Source organism: Chlamydotis macqueenii, chromosome 5 (assembly GCF_036417535.1).
Source record: "Chlamydotis macqueenii isolate bChlMac1 chromosome 5, bChlMac1.mat, whole genome shotgun sequence".
Lineage (NCBI taxonomy): Eukaryota > Metazoa > Chordata > Aves > Otidiformes > Otididae > Chlamydotis > Chlamydotis macqueenii.
Window position 1 is genome coordinate 28,777,312 of NC_141560.1, and position 19,871 is coordinate 28,797,182.

At 42.8% G+C, this 19,871-nt stretch overlaps 1 protein-coding gene across 2 annotated transcripts in view; it reads left to right on the forward strand.

The window, feature by feature from the left end:
- Positions 1-13,978: 13,978 nt before the first annotated feature.
- SNX6 (sorting nexin 6) overlaps positions 13,979-19,871 on the forward strand; it is a 28,752-nt gene continuing 22,859 nt past the window's right edge. Inside the window, exons 1-3 of one of the 2 annotated variants that reach the window (XM_086749275.1) lie at positions 13,979-14,078; positions 14,240-14,290; positions 19,681-19,785. In XM_086749275.1, coding sequence (XP_086605401.1) covers positions 14,073-14,078; positions 14,240-14,290; positions 19,681-19,785 — 162 coding nt within the window. In that variant the 5' untranslated portion in view covers positions 13,979-14,072. The remainder of the gene's footprint in view (positions 14,079-14,239; positions 14,291-19,680; positions 19,786-19,871) is intronic. The other variant, XM_086749276.1, reaches the window with a different exon arrangement.

Genomic DNA, 19,871 nt, shown 5'->3' on the forward strand with positions numbered 1-19,871 from the left:
CTTTTGTATAACCAGAAGTTACATTAATGTAATCTCTTTTATAAGTTTTAATCTGCTTCCTTTTCTGAAACCTTGTATTATGCTTAATTCACCTCCTCAAGCTTTTCTCTGCAGTCTCAAGCACAGCGTTGCAGTGAGGATTTGTTTCCTTTTCCCGATCTTAAAAAAAAAATCTGTGATGAAGAGATATATGAAGTAGGGCCATCTGAGGGTGCTGTTTGACAACATAGCAAAGATGATCAAGTGACAGGGCTGGGATGAGACGGGGATTCCTGCAGAAGCTAGGCTGAATGCTCCCCCTCTTTTCTTAACCAGGCAGTGGTCTTACGAATCTACACTTCTCACTTATTTTGGGAAAGGTTATTTTTTTTTTTTCACTTGTTTAGGAAGGCACGATGCCTGAAATGTTTCAGATGTTTCTAAGAACTGCCTCAGTCTTGGTAGTTCAGTCTGTGGTACGCAGTGTGTCTGTGGAGGAGCCAAACTTACTTTGTGTTCCTTGCAGCCACTGTGCTCCTGCGTGTTGCCCTGCACATCTCCAGGCGACGCCGGGCTATGGTGTTACAGACATCTCGTACAGTAAGCCCAGCTCTTCCAGGAAGAACTGGACGTTCTCTCTCTGTATTTTAACACAGCAGATACTTACATTCACAGTATATTTAACACGGATCAGATGCATCGGATGTTCGGGTCTGTGGTAGGCAGTGAGTGATTTTGACACAGTGATACATGTCTCTGCTGGCAAACCTCAGGCAAAGATCTAGAAAGCCTGATGATCACTTTAATCTCAGCTTCTTGTCATGTATGTACTTTAAGCTGCATATTCTTCACTACTCTGACTCCTGTACTTCTGTACAGCAGTGGTGAAATTCAGCCCATCAAATCTCAGCCCCTGGTAACATGGCACAAGACATGTAAAGGCATTTTAATGTTTAACTTAAGGTGAAATTTGGAGTGGCACATCAGACGTGCATGCCTGACTCCAGCTCTTGCTTCCTCTCTTCGCTCCTTTTAACAGTCTTTTGGCCACCCTTCCCCCATGAAGATCAGTGATATGAATTAACTGAATTCCTCAGATTCTGAAGTGCTGACTACAAGCATTTCAGAGACTGGGAGTCCTGCCATGCCATAGTATTCTGAAGGGTGCAGGCAAGCATGCTCCATGTACAGCACGTCACAGAACTTTCCATATCCCAGGGCCAGCACTTCTAGAGAGTCTGGGTTTTGCTTTGTTCAATTAGTTCCTAGCGTTGCTTATCCAGCTTCAGCTGTTAGCATTCCAGGTGAATGGTATCTAGTGGTGTTTTGAGCGGAGAAGTAAATTATGCATTTACTACAGACTAGTTACAAAACAAGAGTAATAGGCAAAATAGCTCACCTGATACATATTTGGAATGCAACTGGTGCACACATGTGCTAAGTATATATGATGTTGTGGTTTTTTTTGTCAGGATTGATGTAATCCATGCATAACTGGGGTAGCTCCATTAAAATCAGCGGAAGTTAGAAATGCTCATTCCGAATTCATTACTGTCTGGAATCATTAGAACAGTATGGAGAGGTGTAATGGCAGCAGGGAAATGCTCTGGGTATGCAGTAGATGAAGACTAGTATTTTACCAGCATTATACGTATTTCAGAGCATGCATCACAGGTTTGTAGCTTTAGACAACAAAGATAATAGTCCAGACTGAAATGTGATGGGTCTCAATACACACAAGGAATGCAGCCATTATTCTTTCATTCAAAAGGTTGTTTTAAATATGCATTAGTAATTTAATCTAGTAGTGCTCACTTCTTAAATGCATGAAATGCAATTATAAATGCTGTTGCTTTATTGTGTGGCCATTTAGATCTATTACGACCTGTTTGTATCACAATCCATGTACTGTCTACTTGTGTTCTGTACATGCACAGAAGTGCACCTCATTTTTGTGAACTTTAGTTCAGAAAACAACATTGACATCAAGGCCCATTGGGCTCTCCTGTCTAAGTCTCCTTGGTGGCCCAGTGTAGTGAGGGCACATTAAACGTGACTAGCAGACACTGACAGCACTGGATTCAGCACAAACATTGCACAGCCCAGTCTTATTGCCATATTAATTAGAAAATGGGTGAGTCCTCCATTTTTTTTTACACAAAAACATTAGAAAATCCACCCATTAAGGAAGAACCCTGAATTCACCTCTCTCTCAACTAGTTACGGTTCTAATTCACATGTTAGCACCCTAGCCAAGTCTGTGGACTCCAGTCTCTGTTTGGATTGCAGGTTAGGGGTTTCACCCGTATTTCGGTGTGTCAGTCTGGCCTGATGGCCAAGACTCATCCTTTGATGCTGCCAAGGTACAAATGTCACCCTCTCAAGGGCTTTGACACACAGTCACCCTCACATGGAATGCAGGAGAACTTTACATCTTGAAGGACACTAGTTACTGATTAGGGTCTTGTTTGCCTGGTTTCTGCCTCCAGAACTATACAAATGTTTTGTATGAAGGAGTCACTAGTTAGTGATTAGGGAGCAGACATCTAGAAATCAGACATGGTGATGTCTGTATGATCATGGTGATGATGTCTCATCACATCCAGCTCACTTCACACTCCACAGATTCAGTTCTTAGAGCTTATAACATGAACATCTCCACATCTAACACATGCCTTACTCATGTTATTTGTCTATTTAGTACTTCTCTTTAGTAAGTCTGGTGATTTTTTTTTTTTAAGAATCAGATCAGTCAGAAGAATCCTTTATTTTGTTTTATGGTGTAACATCACTGTTTGTTTAATTTACTTCCTCCACAAATCATCTCTTGATCATTGTCTTTAATCAGAGGTGAATGTGTTTTTCTCAGCCTAAGCTCCAATGGTGAGATGCCAAGAAATACTTCCACACACTCACAGTCTAGGAAGTGAGAAAGGCATCCCTGTAAGCTACTTCTATAAAAATCAGTTCCTGCTGCAAACACAGCACTACCTGTGTTGCCAGGGCTTGCAGAGTGGACCTACTGAAAAGGCCAAAGCTACTTTGTTCACTTCTCATGTGGGAATTTTTTGGTCTTGTGCATTGCTGCAGCATAGGGCCACCACAGCCAAAGGAACGCAGACTTCCCTTACCCATATTCTGGCCATATGATGTACCACAGCACCTGAAATATCTGCAAGTCTGATCACAGAGCTCCAAACCTGCTGTAAGCAGAGATAGCTCATTTACCTCCTATTTTTTTTGTGCCAAGATCATTAATGAAAAGCTTAAATAAGATTGTTCCCAGAGTGAATCTCAGAAACTCCATTAATAATTCCCCATTCTCCCGACAGAAGACTCCTCTTCAGTCAGTCTCTTATATGTTTTACAGTTCATGTGTTAGTCTTGATTTTCATCTTAATTTTAAACAAAAGACATTTAGGAAGTCCAGCAAGATTAGGTCTAGTGTCTATCTCTCTAAAGAACATGCAGACATTTTATGAAATAAATATATCAAACAAGTCTAGAAAAATTTACTGATGACAAGTGGATATTTTTATCTGACTTCCGTATCCTTCTTTATCTTTTTTTACATTTCCCTTCCAAATGTGTCATAAAATCCCGATCATTATTCAGCTCAGACATACATGCTTTGGCAGCTGCCTAGTTCGCTCATTTCCTTTCTTGAGTAGATCTAAAAATTAATATTAAGAGATGGGTATCTCACTTTTATTGATAATAAATTAAGCCTCAAGTATTTGGTACTTAATTCAAAATAAAAATGCTAAGAATTAGAACAAATTAAGTGATTTTTTAATATTCTATTAATAACTGTAAAACAGTGTCTCCGAAATGTATGAAAGAGGGGAAATATGAAAACAATGAGACAGCTATAAACTTTACTGTGGGTGGCATTCACAAATCCTATAAGCATCAACTATGGGGCATGCTGTTAACTTACCGTGGAGCCCCACATAATAGCCCTGTTGCCCAATATGAATCAATTGCTGGCAGCACTTCAGACTGAGCTGTTAGGGTTGCACATCCTTAAAAGAAATTTCAGTATTGATATGTTTTCGATTCAGAACCAGATGTGAACTGCAGGTGACCCAAAGAGGAGGCAGTTAGAAGAATTGCTAGAATCTGAGGAGGGGCCTTGAGCTGAAAATGTGTAGATTTAACAAAGAGCCTTATTGAACCTTACCTGCTCTTGGTGTTTGCTTTAGCTCATCACAAAGATTATGCATGTCACACACAATCACATCTCAAGCAGCCAGAACATCTATATGATTCATATGGAAGTCAGAGCCCCCTGTACCTTAGGGCATTGATTCAGAATCATTGCAGAGGGAAGAGCATCACCAAATAAATCACCAATAAGACACTTTTTGCTGTCCTTTCCCATAAGCTTGTCCCACAGGTACTGACTTGCTGTAACTCAATTCTGTTGTGCCTGCAGGATTTGATACAGTATTGTACCACTACAGCACACTGGGGTGTTTTATGGAGCAGAAATTAATGTACATTCTAACATAAAGTGGTCACAATTAAGCAAAAGTCTTAGCTGTTGGTGGCTCAGAGCTGATTTTGCGACTGTATCACTGGGAGACAGGATTACATGAAGACCAGAGTGAAGAAAGGTCAGCCCAGACTGAAGGGGGAATCCATTGCCAGGACGTATTTCTGGAATTCCTTGGTCTTCAGTGCTACAAGCTGGATGTTTATATGGAGATGTAAAATAAGAAATACAGCAAAGAAACTATTTTTCTGTGTGGTGTGAAAGGCCTAATTTAACCTAAAACTTTCATTTGGTGCATTTACAATTGGGCTTTACACTGGTGCCTACCTTTGTCCTGAAGCACTGATTCTCTGGGTGGGGAGATTTCAAAGTGCAAATTCCAAGAATAGCATTGCCTTAAATGGTGGGAAACGAGCTGCATTGCAGGTGTGGTAAATCTGAAGGTTTTGTTCAGCCACTTAGTCATAGCTGCCCCCTCAAGTGAGAAATAACAAAAGGATTTTTTTTTGAGAAGGTGAGACTAGAGCAAACTATAATAATCTGAAACTGTATGGGTCCTTTGTGTTTTATAAAAGAAGCAGAGGTAAAAGATTTCCCATTGTAGAGTATTATCAAATAACTAGAGCCAATAAATTGTACATAATGATCCTGACTTCATGTAATCAGCAAAGCTCCATTGACTTTAATGGAAAAACGTTGATTTGCAATAGCAGAAGAGCTGAGTGGAAGGAGGTGCATTCCTGACTCTCTTGCTCATGTGGGTAATCTCCCTGAAAAAAAATTATCAAAAATAAAGATTATTACTGGTCTTTGTTTCTTTTGTAGCTCCATTCTGCAGGTCCTTATACTTTCAGCGCCAAAGCTGTCTTCAACAGCCCTAGTGCACAAAATGCAAGGAGCCCACTCCAGAGGAGAGTCTGAATTAATTCCTTTTTTCCCTGGCCTGGATGAGGATGCCTCACCAGTCCTGAGGCACAGCTCTCTGCCCTGCTGCTGGTAGGTATCGCTTTGTGAACTTGTACAGTGCCTACCCGAGGGCACAGCATTGCTGGGAACTCCGCAGCAATGAACAGGACACAGGACACTGAACCCCCTGCCTTTTGCATGGAGACAAACACTGCCCTGATAGAAGAATTTTTGGTGCCCGTGTTATTCCATGTATCAGCAGGATTTGGCCCTACGTGTCACAGTTGCTGTGATAATTGTGGACAGATCTGAACACAGCGGTTACGAAAACACAGCTGACTTTCCCAAACCCAAACTAATGTTTCAGATTTGGTTTTGTACCTTGGGAAGGAAAGCGCTTGATTCCAGCAGGAGGACTGGAAGCACTTCCTAGAGTGGTTCCCATTGTTTGGTTTCTGTTTGCAGTCACCCATGTGGCCTAGCATTCCCTTTGGCCATGTGTAAAATTCTCAGTGAGGCTGGTTCACCTGTTCACCATCAGATCCACCCACTCAGATGCAAAAATCCATGTCAACAGGCATGGGTGTGGAAAACGAAAAAACCAAAATCAAAGCACCGATACTTTCCTTTCTCTCCTCCACCATACGTTGACCAGCTGGGACAAAAAGCATCTGTAACACTGCTTGGTTCTTCTCTGAAGGCCTAATCCTGTAACAGTGCTCAGATCTTCTCTGAAGAGCTGATTCTGGACCTCTGAATGAACATTACAAATATGTCTCTTTCTGACCACATGCAGCACAGGTCAGTGTCTCAAGTACTGAACACTTCAGTTCTCCACATTGCAAGACAAGGCTTGTTTGCTCTCAAATACAGAATTACAGTTCTAATCCCTGCCTACAAAGATATAACCTCTCATAGTATCGTATTATCTTTGCCTTGACCGCGGGACTATTGCAACTCAATGAAGTGCTAATGGAGAACCGAATGCTATTCATAGAATCATAGAATGGTTAGGGTTGGAAGCGACCTTCAAAGGTCATCTAGTCCAACCCCCCTGCAAGGAGCAGGGACATCCCTGACTAGGTCAGGTTGCTCAGAGCCTCATCCAGCCTGGCCTTGAACGTTTCCAGAGATGGGGCCTCCACCACTTTTCTGGGCAACCTGTTCCAGTGTTCTATAACTCGCATCGTAAAATTTTTTTTCCTAATTTCTAATCTAAATCTACCCCCCTCTATTTTAAAACCATTACCTCTCGTCCTATCGCAACAGGCCCTACTATTCCATTAGCCTTCATTCCAGATTATAGCCTGGCCGGGTCAACATCAAAAAGTTGTGCTGGCTAGAGGCTGACGGACAAGTGCTTCTGTTTTCTGTAGCCACACATGCTTTGTGCAGGCGCCCATGGTTATGCAAGCTATCCCAGTTGAATCTGCACTGGGACAGGCTCAGTGTTTGCCCAATGGCACGTCCTGTCCATCAGTGAAAACCACCACACTACTCTAAAACACCATAGCAGGAGCCACATGAATTTTTCCTGGTGTGCCCACTGGCTTTTCACAGCAGGGTGCTTTATTGTAATGAACCTGTGCACTCATCTTTGCTGAAGTGCAGATTGAAATAATCAATTAGTAATGCCCCAGGAGGCTTCCTCATTGCCTTAAGCCAATCTAAAACTGCACTACTGCTGAAAAGTGGGGTGCTACCCTTTATATTCTCCCTATGCTCCTATCATGCTGGCTCAAGTGATGCAGCTGGAAACTGATCCTCCAAGAAAAGCAGGTAAATTGGGTCAGCTCCCTCCTCTGTCTGTCCCTGGGGCTGCACTGGGGTAGCGCTGGGACAGCAGAGAGGGTAGGGGCACGATGGGAGGTGTGACTTGCCCTCCAGCAGCAGCATGGCTTTTGATGAGCTTTATCCAAACTGTGCTCAATTTTTTTTTTTTTTTACGTTCAGCATCTCCAAATCCAGAGAGATGGTGCAATCAACCAGACAGAACTGGCCTGTCTGGAAGCATGGGCTGCAGCTCAAGTGATGGGGGTCACACTGTGGGAATCAGTTCTTCAGTGCAGCTATTACCATCGCCCTTGCACATCTTGGCTGCTTTGCAGTGAGCACCATCAGTCAAGCCAGGCTGTCTCAGGAGAAGTTAACTCAAAAGCAGACAGCTGGAAGTAAAACTGCAGTGAAGCCTAACAGCGAGTGCTCTGTGTGGCCGCATATTAACCCATGCCTCTTACTGCAACTGGCTATCCAACACAATTTAAAATTAACAGCCATCTGTATCTCCATAGCTGTGAAGTCAGGAAAAGAGAACGCAGAAGGTGATATGCTTGGCCAGCCAATGCCTATGTGCCCTAATGAACACATTTGGATGCGGCATATAACTTTTCTTTTTTTTTGGCTGGACTGCTGGGCAAGCAGGCGTTTGAGGCTGTGAATGAAACACAGGATGTGTCTTAGGATGGCTGCTCCCGTGCAGCTCTGCTGTGACATGAGTGTCACAACAGATTCACCTGGAGATGGAAGCAGCTTTGGTTTTGAGTCAGACATCATCACGTTTGAAGAGCTGCCCCTGGCTACTAAATAATGCCTCAAATGACTGTTGTTTTAATGCTAGTTGGTGGCTTCTATCAAACTCAGCTTTTTCTCTGGTAAATATTTATCAGGAATAACGTGGAGGTTTTTTTTCTTGTCTTATCTTTGATTATTCTGAATGAGACCCCTTTGGTCAGAAAGTCTGGCTGAGACTAATTACAGAGAGGACATGAAGGCTTGGGAGTGAGGGGAGAGGTGTCATTTTGTGATGAGCTGGTGAGAGTAGACAGTTGCTCTCAGACAAGACCAAAGGAAAATGGGGCACAGAACGGAGTGGTCTAACAAAGAGAAAGGAAGAGATAGGTTGAAACAGGAATGAGAGATTAGGAAGGAAAAATGCTAAATATTGAAAAAGAGGGGAAAATAATTGAAAATAATTGAAAAACAAAAGCATTAGGAGAAAAGGAAATAAGATAACAGGAAGCAAAAGACAAAGAACAATGACTAGTAGTCCCCACCAATAGGTAGCTATGTAATTCGGTCTGTTCTGGCAAAATAAGCAGCATTGTGCAGTCCTTCCTGATGCCCGGTATTGTACCCACGACAAGACATGACAAGAGCTGCTTTGTCTGCCCTGCCCGGTGCTGCTCTGCTAGGGCAGAGCTGGCCGTTGAAGAATGACGTGTATGAGGTCAGTGCTAGCAAATCTGCTTTTTATCCTTCTTGGTCACACTTTCATCAACAAGGCCTTACTTATACTGAGTTTTTTTCCTGAATCTGTTCTACTATTCCGTAGCCCTAACAAGAATCATCAGTGCTAGCCTTGATGAAAGCACTACTGTAAATGGCCTGGTATTTTTACCTCAGACTCGTCAACATCTGACGTGAAAAGGGTAATAAAACTGCTTCAGAGAAGTCTCCCATAATGCTGTTACCATTGCAGTTACTGATTGACAGAGTTAAGACTCTACTATGAGGCTGATATTCCAAAGGATTCCTATTGCTCTCCACAACCCAGGGATTAAACCAGGCAGCTTGAAAATTAAAAACCTGAGAAGCAACGTGGGAAAAAAAATCTCCTAGGTTTCAGCTGTGATGTCAACAAAAAAAGTTTTTCTGTTTCTGTTATAATAATAAAATCTGTTACACTAATTCAAAAAACTTTATGCCAGTACTTGGTGCAAGTAAAACCCTTAGTCTGGAGCAAAGGTGAGGCCAGAAATTCCATCTTTCTCTTGAAGTAAGACATATTAAGAATTGGGAAGAGTGATAAAAAAGAATTGTCTCAGAATAATCTCTGAAGAGCTCCATGTTTCAGCTGGTTTATAAAGGAGAAGGACTGGAGTTCAATGGCTTTAAATCCAGAGCAGGCAGCTGAAAGACTGCTCAGTCTGTGATTTTATTTATACACATTTCTGTGCATCCCTGTGTGCCAGGGAAGGAGGGAGCTTCTTTCTAGGCTCTTTCCTACACAATCTTACAGGAGCTACAGAGGATGCAGCCTCCTTGTGCACCCATTTGCAATGAAGTATTTGTGTAGAGCACTGATTGCCTACATTCTGTTATAGAACTAGGATGATTAGTTTAATAACAAAATGCAGCCCAAAGAAGAAAAAAACCCTTCAAAAGGTTCAGAGCTCAGAATAAGCGATTTTTAACCTCTATTTACTGGATAATATATTATTCCCCTTACAGCTTCTTGGCATTAGTTCATGGCACTGATGAAAAATGAGGCCTTAGGTAGTTCAACTTTCTTCATTGGCGTAGCTGTATACGGGCTTTAAGTCACTCATGGCAGACAAAGACAGAATGTGTCTATAATGCCATGTAAATAAATTGTAAAAAGGCAAAAAGAAAAAATCTGATTCTTCCCTGGGGAAGAAGTGTGCTGACTTGCACTACAATGTATATGCATACATATAGTCAGCATCTGGCACAAGGAGGCCAGGATTTTTAAAACTGCAGAGTGAGCCTTTTCAGTGTCCCTGCAGTCTGAATAGAAACCCACACATCCTTATTATTTGCATATGGCCCCATTATGCTTTGGAATTCTCAGAAGTCTATTACACACACTGAGAAACAGATTTAATTATTTTTTTTCTGATGGAAATTATTGTTCTTCAGAGTGACTAGAAGTTACTAGGCGCATACTGTACTAAGCTGTATTTTGCTTTCTTCTCTAGAATGTTATACATTTTTTCACTCTCTGTTCTTTTAATCCTACAGATCACATCCTCGTTGTGTTCCTAAAGGAATATGATCAGTTTGATAGTCATTTTTTTTTGCTGTAAAGTGATCTATCTCCGTAACAGGTAAAAAGCCTCTACTGCTAACTGAGCTTTTTAGATTGGGTTTATAATAAGATTTTGAAGCTTTTTTCTCATTCAGCCTTAATCTTCTGAAAACATTACACTTAAAAACTCTATTTTTCCACAGAAACAAAAGGTAAATATTGAGTTATCTTTTTAAAATGTAATTATCTGCTCTGCCACAAAAAAAAAAGCCTTGCAATATAGCTTTAATTATATGGTTCCTTAATACAGTTTCAGTTAGGAGCAGCAGACAAATGAAACAAAAGGAGGAATCAATCTGGCACTGAGATACAGGAAAGCTGCTCCTGATGACCACAGTTTGTCTGCAAGATGTTGTATTTGAGGTACATATGAAAAATGCATGAGGTTGTTTGAAGGAAACGGAGAATAATTCGGTTTAGAGAGGAAAGTCAAGAGACTTCTCAAAAGAGAAAAGTGCATGAAGAAAGGTTCCTCACATTTTAAAAAAATATGTATCAGCTAATGTTATATCATAACTATAGCATTTGCTATACATACATCAAACACTTGCATTCATTGAATCACTCCAGGATTAGTCATACCGTACAGGCAGCACTATGTGACATGAGGCCATGGAGTGGAAAGCCCTTAGATCTCTGTAGTGATTCCCTCATAAAAGTCAAATATTTCTTAAATTGTTTGGCTTCTAGGTTTCCAGGGATATCACAAACACGAAGGAAATGCTATCGGTGGGGTAACCTCCGCCGAAGGGCATTCCTAAAAATATGTATATAGCACCATCTACTGACATTATGAGTCTTTGCAGGGGAACGTTTTTAAAAAATCTGAACACCTAGAGTGCAGCAGTTTCCCCCTAATTAGCGCAGGATCGGTCCCTCTTTCTACTTATGGCTCTGTAAACCCAGAGTAATGATGATCCTTGCCTCAAGAACTTAGCAACTAAAAATGAGACCAAAAACCCACGGCAGCCAAAAAGAAAAAATGAGGGAAAAAGAGAGGAAAAATTAGGGAAAAAGAGAGGAAAAATGAGGAAAAAAAAACCCAGTAGCTGAGTGAGTCAGAGTGTGTCCTGGAGCAAAAGTGAGATGTTGTTGGTACAGGGAATAATTTCTCAAGATGTCATTTGAAAGCCCCAAGACTTTCCTTTCTTCTGGCTTCAAACTCCTGCAACCGCCTCCGGGCCATCCATGCAGCTTATCAGAGTCAGTGCAACTCACTTTTCCCTTCCTTTATCCCACGTAAATTTTCTGCTGGTGAGACAGGTTGACTGGAGTCGGGGCTTGACAAAGACTGGAGTTGGTGTAAAGTAGACAGCCAGGTGTGTGGAGAAGGAGGGGAGGAATGTGATGGTACAAAAGGGCTGCCAGATTGCCTCAGTTACAACGTGTAATTTAATTCTTGCTGGGTTATATTTAGTTCATTGACCTGGTTTACTACTGTTGTATAGACATAGAGGAGAGTGTGCAAGCAGCTGAGACAGGAATTCCTTAGATGGGGTGAGCTCACCTGTCAAAGGAAACTGAATGTGATCCTGCAGCCTCAGAGCAGGCTTATTAAACTGAGTCTTGACAGGAGAGCACTGAGGAGAGGTAGTGCTCTTCTCCCACCCACCAGCTAGGATGTCCCCATGGCATATACGATCTGTCTTCCAGCTGCTGAAGCAGAAACAGCGTGCAGTGAGCATTGCTCTGCGGGGAGGAGCACAGGGACAAAAGTGGGGCACGATGTGGAGCTGGGATAAGCTGCTCAGGGCAGGACAAAAGCTCAGTATCATGGACAGTGTTGCTGCTTAGCAGTTTTGGTATCATTCGGTACAGAGCATCTTGAGAGCCACAGTACTGCTGTTGTTTTGGAATACGTCCCTCATGAGCCTCCGTGCCATCTAAAACATGACTGAACTGCTCAGAGAGCCGCACTGGAAAGCCATATAACCTTATTTTTTGTAGATGCACCTGACATGGTCATCCTGCCAGGTTCATGCCAGTCAGCTGGATAGCTTAGCTGTCCCCTGCAAGAGGGAAGTGTCTCTTTATTACTTGTGAAGCCTTCTCTCAACTGTTTGACTTGCGTTCTTTGGTCCCATAAAAATGTATTAACAGTAAATAATAAAGGTTTTTAAAAAAACCCAAACCTCATTCTGTCACTGATTTTAGTTTTTCCAGAAAAATAGATGTTTGCTAGGTGGAGTGGTAGTATGGTACTGAGCCCAGACTGCGCACCGAGCAGGATGCTAACGCATGCAGGTGAGCCTCCAGAAATCAGTTTCCTGGGTGACTTTGTCTTTACCCATTCAGCACAACAAGGTCGGTGTTTAAACCAAAGTCACATACTCTTTCCCAGCATCTGGCAAAATAATTTTCTTCTCTTGACCTGAATAGTAAGTCAGTATTTTGGATGATGTTGCATGTATCTATATCAAGACAGAAACAGACTGTGTGCATGAAAAATTGTTTAAGGAACAGCCTTTAAGATTGTTTACAAAATGCATATTCAAAGGCCTCTTTCTGCAGCCGTACTAAGAACAATTTCCAAGAGACAATTTCCATTTCCAAATTCCAAAGCACACTCTAAGCAGCACAGAGCTCAGAAAGCTTTCCCTTTACTTATCTTGAGGCTGCATGAGTGCAAGGTGCAGTTTCCAGATCGGCTTAGACCGGCCTAAATACACGGTGCTCCTGTGGCAAGCGGTGGTCCTGTCCCACCAGTGCCTGTCTAACTATGGGCTCGGCTGGGTTACGGAGCCGACTCAGATGGAAACACATCTTTTGCTGCAGGATTAATTTGCCGCTGGATCAATGCCCTCGCCTGTCTGACCGTACGCCCGTGGGAGTGCGGCTGTCCACACCTGCCACCACATCTCAGCAACGCCACACACCTCCATGGGTTTATGCTGATGATAAAACCCCACCCCGAGGCTGTTTCTTGGCTCTTCTAGCTCTGATTCACAGAAAAACGCAGACTCAGGCATGGCCTCCCTACCCTCCACGCTTGTGTCGGTTTAGTCTGCGGATGCTGACCGTTTTCCACTGTCATTAGACAAAGGGGCATTTAATGGCTCCGTTTCTTAGCCTGAGGGACAGGCAGACGTCAATCTTAGTCACTTAACTGCCCATAAATGAGAGGCGTATTATGAACCACTTAATTCCTAGCACCGTGCGGTCTCATAGCCTGTTTCACACACACCCTTGTGAAAATGGTGAAGGGCTGATGCTGCGAAGCCCACCTCTCACAGAAATGACGGAAAGCAGAGCAGGCCAGCAGGAAAGCCACCGGTTATGAATAAAGGCCAGGGATGGCAGCAGAGCTCTGCCCGTTCCGCGCACTGCCAGAGGTTTTGCACGCTTGCACTCAGTGGGCCCAGCGGTCTCAGCTCTGTACACACGAACAAAGCCGCTCCCGCTGCTGCAGCACGGGCCCGCACACACCCACGGAGCAAAGGGGAAAGCTGAGGCGCCTGGAGCACAGGCGGCCAAGCTGCAGCTACCCCGCCTCTCCCCGCACCGCGGACACCCGCATCCCGCCGCCGCCGCCCCCGCCCTCGCCACGGCCACGGCCACGGCCACGGCCACGGCCCGCAGCCGCCGCTCCCGCCCGCCCGCCCGCCCCGCCGGGCCTCGCGCCCCTCCTCAGGGGCCGCCCAGCGCGCGCTGGCGGGGGTAGGCGGGTGGCTGAGGCGCGCGCAGCCCGCGCCCGCCGCTCCCTCGCGAGAGGACCAGCTCCCCCTCCCCGCCAGCGCCCCGCGCGCCCCGCCCCGCCCCCGCGCGCCGCAGCCCCGCCTCGCCGCTGGCTGCGGGCGGGCGGGCCGGCGGGGGAGGGGAGGGGAGGGGAGGGCCGGCGGGCGCGGAGCGCTGCGAGCAGCCATGATGGTGGGTCTCCGGGCGGCTGCGGTGCCGGGCCGGGGCGGGGCGGGCGTGTGCGGCCGGGTCGCTAACCTGTGCGTTTTGTCTCCCTCCCCACCCTGCCTGTTATCGGCCGTGCCCCTCCGCGTCTCCCCCGGCCCGCTCCGCCTCCTCTTCGTCGCTCTCAGCAGGAAGGCTCGGACGACGGCCCAGATTTCCTCTCGGAGGAGGACCGAGGTGTAAGTGCTGCGGAGAGGCGTTAGGGACCTCGGCGCCTGGGGGAGTGAGGGGAGGAGGGCAGGGCTGGCCCTCTCCTCGGCGGGCCCTCCGGCTGCTGCCTGGCCGGAGCCCGCTGCGTGGGGCCGGGGGCGATGCGGGATGGCGAGGGGCGGCAGGCAGTTAGGGACCGGGGTGTTTGTCTGCCGGGATCTATTGATGTTGAAATAGCGTAGCCTGCCTCTGAAACTGGTCTCTGTGTGCGTGTGTTTTGCCTTGGATTTTTCATTGTTCTGTTACCCAAGTTTTGGAAGGGCAGTTCTTTCATGCAGCTATTGGAATAGCTTGGCAGGGGGTTGTGTATGTTGCTAGAGACTGATATTCTCTCTCTGTCGTTCCCTGCCCTGATGCGTGCCCCCTTCCTCCGCACACACCCAGATTGCACTGTGGTCCTGACCAGGTCGACCTGCCTTGTGGAGAGCCCCAGATTCCATCTTTAATCGTGACCCAGGGCCTAGGTGAAATAGTCCTGCCCTCTTTTCTCTCTTTAGGCCCCAGAGACTCTCCCGTAGATAACAATGGGACGGTTACGTTGTAGGTGCACACTGCATTATAAACTCTATATTGAAAAGAAGCTCTGTTGTTGGGACAGGATGCCATGGTTATGTTTCTTACTGAGAAAACCTTTCTATATGCCCTGCTGTTTCTGGCCTTCGTTTCTCTTCTGACTGCTGCATCCATCTTTCTTTAACTTACCTGCCTCACTTAAGCAGCAAATCAGCTAATCTAGTATAACTTACTCAGACTGATTACCCCTGTCAGTTAGTATCTTGAGAAAGACTGACTCTGAGCAATGTAGGAGAGCAGCTTTTGGTTTGCTTAGGTTGCCTTGGGTATTGCTAGTTATTAAAGTGTCTGCATCCACTATATTACTAAAGATACAAAGTCTGAAAAACACTGTGTTGGTATACCCTTTTATCATGCATGCCGTACTCAAGTGTCAAATATAATGTAAAGTACCAAGTGATTTTTGACTGTATGCATGTGATAGGGGTTCTGTGCATTTTATGTTCCAGTTTATGACCAGAAATTAAAAAAGGAATTCTAATATAGTATTAGGCCAGCTCTGGCCGCTGTAGAGATTTTGCCTTTAGTTATACAGCTACTTTAGTAAGAATACTGAATAAAAAAGAGAGAAGGTGGAAACTGTTGTCCTTTCAGTGTCTTCAGAAGAAGAACTGAAGAACTTGTTAATTATGGAGTGTATTTTACATAGGTTGTCCACGGTATTTAGGAACAGATGTTGAAGTGCACACAAGTTGTTTTTATCTGAAGGTTCAGGTAGAACATAACAATGCAGATCTGATCTAGTGTGAAACTTGTTTGTTTGGTTATTAGTTTTCCCTCTAAGGCTACAGGTAGTCAGAGTTCACAAGGTAATTTGAAAGCCTTAAGAAATCTCTTAGCAGCCTTGTTTGTGCTGTTGGACAACTTACATCATCTCAGTTGGCTAAGTGCAGTGGTTGGGGTTTTTTTGGGTTGTGGTTTTTTTTTTTTTTTTTTTTTTTTTTTCCCCTCCCCATCTTCATCCAGCACTGAGGAATTAATTAAACCAGGACAGTGTCCTTCTGCTTTCTCTGATTTTTTTAGCTTTCTTATTTTCAGTCACTCTGGATGTTTATTTTTTTCACTGCTGTGTAAATCCCTGAGGTTAAAACACAGGTTGTTATCTGCATTATTTTGGTTGTGATACAGAAAATCTAATCAAAAGCAATACCGGCAGTCTGTTTGTGGGTGAACTTACTGTGCTTTAGTCTTCAAAATCATAATTTTATTTTTACTTCTGGTACTAAGAAAAAAACCCTAGCTTTTCATAAAGTGTTTCCCTGGTTCTGATTTGTTGCCTTCCTCTGCAAACGAGTAGGCCAAGCCTTTATTTGAAAGTATGGATGGCAACTGCTGGTTAGAGTAGCTGGGCTCTTAGTTTTGAAAATCAGTACTCTTTTCTGTCTAGAATTCAGATATTCCTGTGATAACTGTACTTCTAACTTGTCAGAATCATGTTGTCAGCTGCAGTTATGCTGAGTTTAACATGGGGGTGATGGGATGAAAAGAGCGTTGGAAATTATGCTGATACCACATAGAATGGTAATTCTCAAACAATTGTGTTATACATATGGAGCCTTTTCCGGAGAATTGTAAAGTAGACCACTGAGAATCATCTTTGAGGAAGTAGCAGTGGGTGGTCTGTAGAAGGAACTTATTATAAATGGTCTGCATAAAATGAGCTTGCATGAGTTGCTTTTCTAAATCTCACTTAAGAAGATACTATTGAGTTTGCTTGGAGTAACTCAGTTCCTGTTGGTTTTTTTTTTGTGATCTCTTTCATGTAAACAATACATGCTTTGAAAGGTGGTATAGTATTGCTCTACTAGTACTGTCTTGTGTGTTTTATATCTATACAAACTTTATCCTACTTGGCTAGTGCTCTCGTCTACTCATTTAGGGGAAATGAGCTATCCCTTAGAACAGGTCTGCTTGAAACTTAATGCTGTGGTGACCCTTTGTAATCTTTTGTTTTAAAAGTATTGTTTGCTTCCCTTGCTCTGTGTATGTATCTGCCTGTAAACAACCCGCTGAAGAAAGGGTCCTTTTTCTGTAACATTTTTCAAAGAGCTTAGAGTATACAAGTTGCTGTTGTTAAAGGATAACGTTACCGAGGAATGTAAGGTCTGATTGTTTCCCTTGTCTCTACCAGCTTCCTTCCATTATAATTTGAAGTATAATTGATCCTTGAGTAGGAACTTAGGTGCTAAATCCTCTCCTTGCATTGTATTCTCTTTTAGGACTGTAAGATACAAAGGGACTGTATCCCACCTCCGTTTTTTCCAGAATTTAGTGTACTTTCATTTTAATCCAAATCAGATTTTAAGTGTTTTATTTTTTCATTTTCTGCTCCCTTCATGACTGGAAAAACATCCATTGGTGGCAATTTTCTTTTGGAAGTGGTGATGAAGAGATTGCTTAAGTTGGGTGATGATATAGTTTGTGAATTTAATTCCCAGTAATGGAATGTGAACCATTGTGTCACATGAATACATTTAAAGTCCTTCAACTTTCTGATTGTCTTTGACACCTTTCATAAATGCTTCATTACCATTGTAGATGAAAATGTTCCCTGTTGGCAGTCAGGTTACACAGCATAATTTAACATATGATTAAATTCTTCAAAACTGTTACAAACTTAACTCAGTATAGATCAAACAAATAGTCCTTTGCAGTTGTATGTAATGAGTGAAGGTGTGTTTAAGCAGTTCTTAATTTTCACAGATAAGCATTTTGTTTCTAAAGTTGTGAATAGTGCATATGGCCGGAGTGCACTGCACTAGAGACTGCGTACGCACTAGTGAGAGACTTGAACAGCTGTTATACTGAATCTCAGGATTTTGTTTTGTACCACTTTTTAAAAAAAAAAAAAAAAGGAGGGGAAAAAGGGTTTTAGTAGAAATTTTTGTGACCTGTGAAAGACTGCAAAGCTACCATTTGGATAATCCAGATTATTTGCTGAGATTACTCTGTTTGTTAATGTATTCTGGGGGATCAGAGAAAACAAATGGTACCCCAGACAGTAGAACCACTAAAAACTTTTTTACAAGCTGAAAAATGTGGTGTCATGACATAAGGCCTCTGAGAAGTGATCTGCAATGTGTTGTTGCATGATAATATGCCTTTGTGTGAGGCAGTGACGCCCTAAACATTGGGAAAATAAACCAAAAAGCGATGCCTGAATCACGTGTGTGAATATTTTACTGTGTGGTGATTTTAACGATTTCCAACTTTGCTGTAAGGAAAAGCTATTACTATTTGTGTAATAGCTATTGAACTGTTACGTTTTGCTAGCCTAGCAGAATATGCTAGACTGTATGATTTTGGTTTACTTTAATGTGCTATTTCTAAGATGTGTTAGTCTGGTTGCTGCTACGTAAGCAACAGACTTGTCTGTGCACTGAGATTAACGAGAAAACTAGAGTGGGAACTGACTACTATGATTTGAGATGAGGATTAAGATAACTGGTGGAAAACAAGATGTGGCAGTTGATGCTTCTCTCCCAGCGCTGTTCCAATGCCTTGCAGTGTTACCTTCGAAGTCCGCTGATACGTAACCTTTGTGCTGTGTGTTGCTGATAGTTAAGCATTTTTGTACTTGAGTACGGACTGCAAAATGCAATCTTGAAAAATTTTGTGTGAAAAAGTCTGTATTTCTGTATGCCAAAGCATTTTTGTACTGTAGAATGTGATGTTTCTAGAAAAAATACAGCATCAAAGAAAACACAATGTCTCAGTAAAAACTAAGCCTCGTGAGCATGACGTTGAAATCTTTTTCTCAGTGTAATTGGAGATGATTTCAGAGTTAGCTTTAGTACTTGTAAAAATATTTTGAGTGTCTGTTGAACTCATCACTGGTCGTGATGATGTAATTGTCATGGGACGAGTTGCTCTAGAGCAACAAGGGTGCAAGGGTGAGGGGACTTGAATTTCCAGTTGGGGTCTAAATGAGGTTATAGTTTCACCAAGTACTATTGAAGCCTTTGGTCCAGTTACTGACAAACATTGCGGTGCTCAGATAATCTTCCAATTTTTCTATATTTTATCATGGTCTCATTTCCAATATGACTTTGTAATTCTTTTGTGAGAGAGTTCAGGCTTCACGTCTTGTCAGAAAAGAAATGCGTATTCCTTGCAGTTTTGCCATTTCTCATGCTGATTTTGAAGAGATTTTTTGAAGAGAGGGTTTGGGATTGTTGGTTTTTTGTTGTTGTTGTTGTTTTGATTTTATTTTTTTTCCCACGCAAATATTTCCAAGGAGACTTAGCTCTGTGAAGTTCAGAATATTTTTTTTCTTAAGCTTTTTCAGTGTATCATCAAAAGAAATGGTGTAAGACAATGTGAGTAAACCAAATCTTTAATACCTCTTGCTTCTTTGAAATATAGGACCACTTTTTGCATTAAAAGTGCATTTCCAACTGTTAGTACCTTTACAAGTACATTGACTTACAGCAGGTTGTCGATTTACGGTTGCAGGGAGAATGAAGAGAAAAACCTACCAAGCTTGCTGCTGTCTGTAAATGTATTTTGTCTTGACCATCTCAATTACTAGCAAGTTAACAATTCACAGAAATGAAAATAGTGCACTAACAAGGAGTACAGTTAGGTCATGTGTGCCATAAGGAGTTCTGCTGGAATTTCTCTTTCTGCTGGAAATAATTTTTTAATGTTGGGTTTTTTGGTGATATATCTTCAGTCTTTTAAGGATGTTAAGCATTGCAGGATCGGGGTTGTTCTCAAGGGAAGAATAAGGGAAATACAATTAACTTTTTCTTAAGTTAATCTAAATAGATTTTTCTTTGTTTAGCTTAGAGCAATAAATGTAGATCTCCAGACTGATGCTGCTCTGCAAGTGGATATCTCAGATGCACTCAGTGAGAGGGACAAAGTGAAATTCACTGTCCATACAAAGGTAAAAGCCTGGGTTTGTATGCTAAACATTTCCTTAATTATATACAAAATAAAGTTTGCTTTAGCTGTTTATTGAGATAAGTGTAA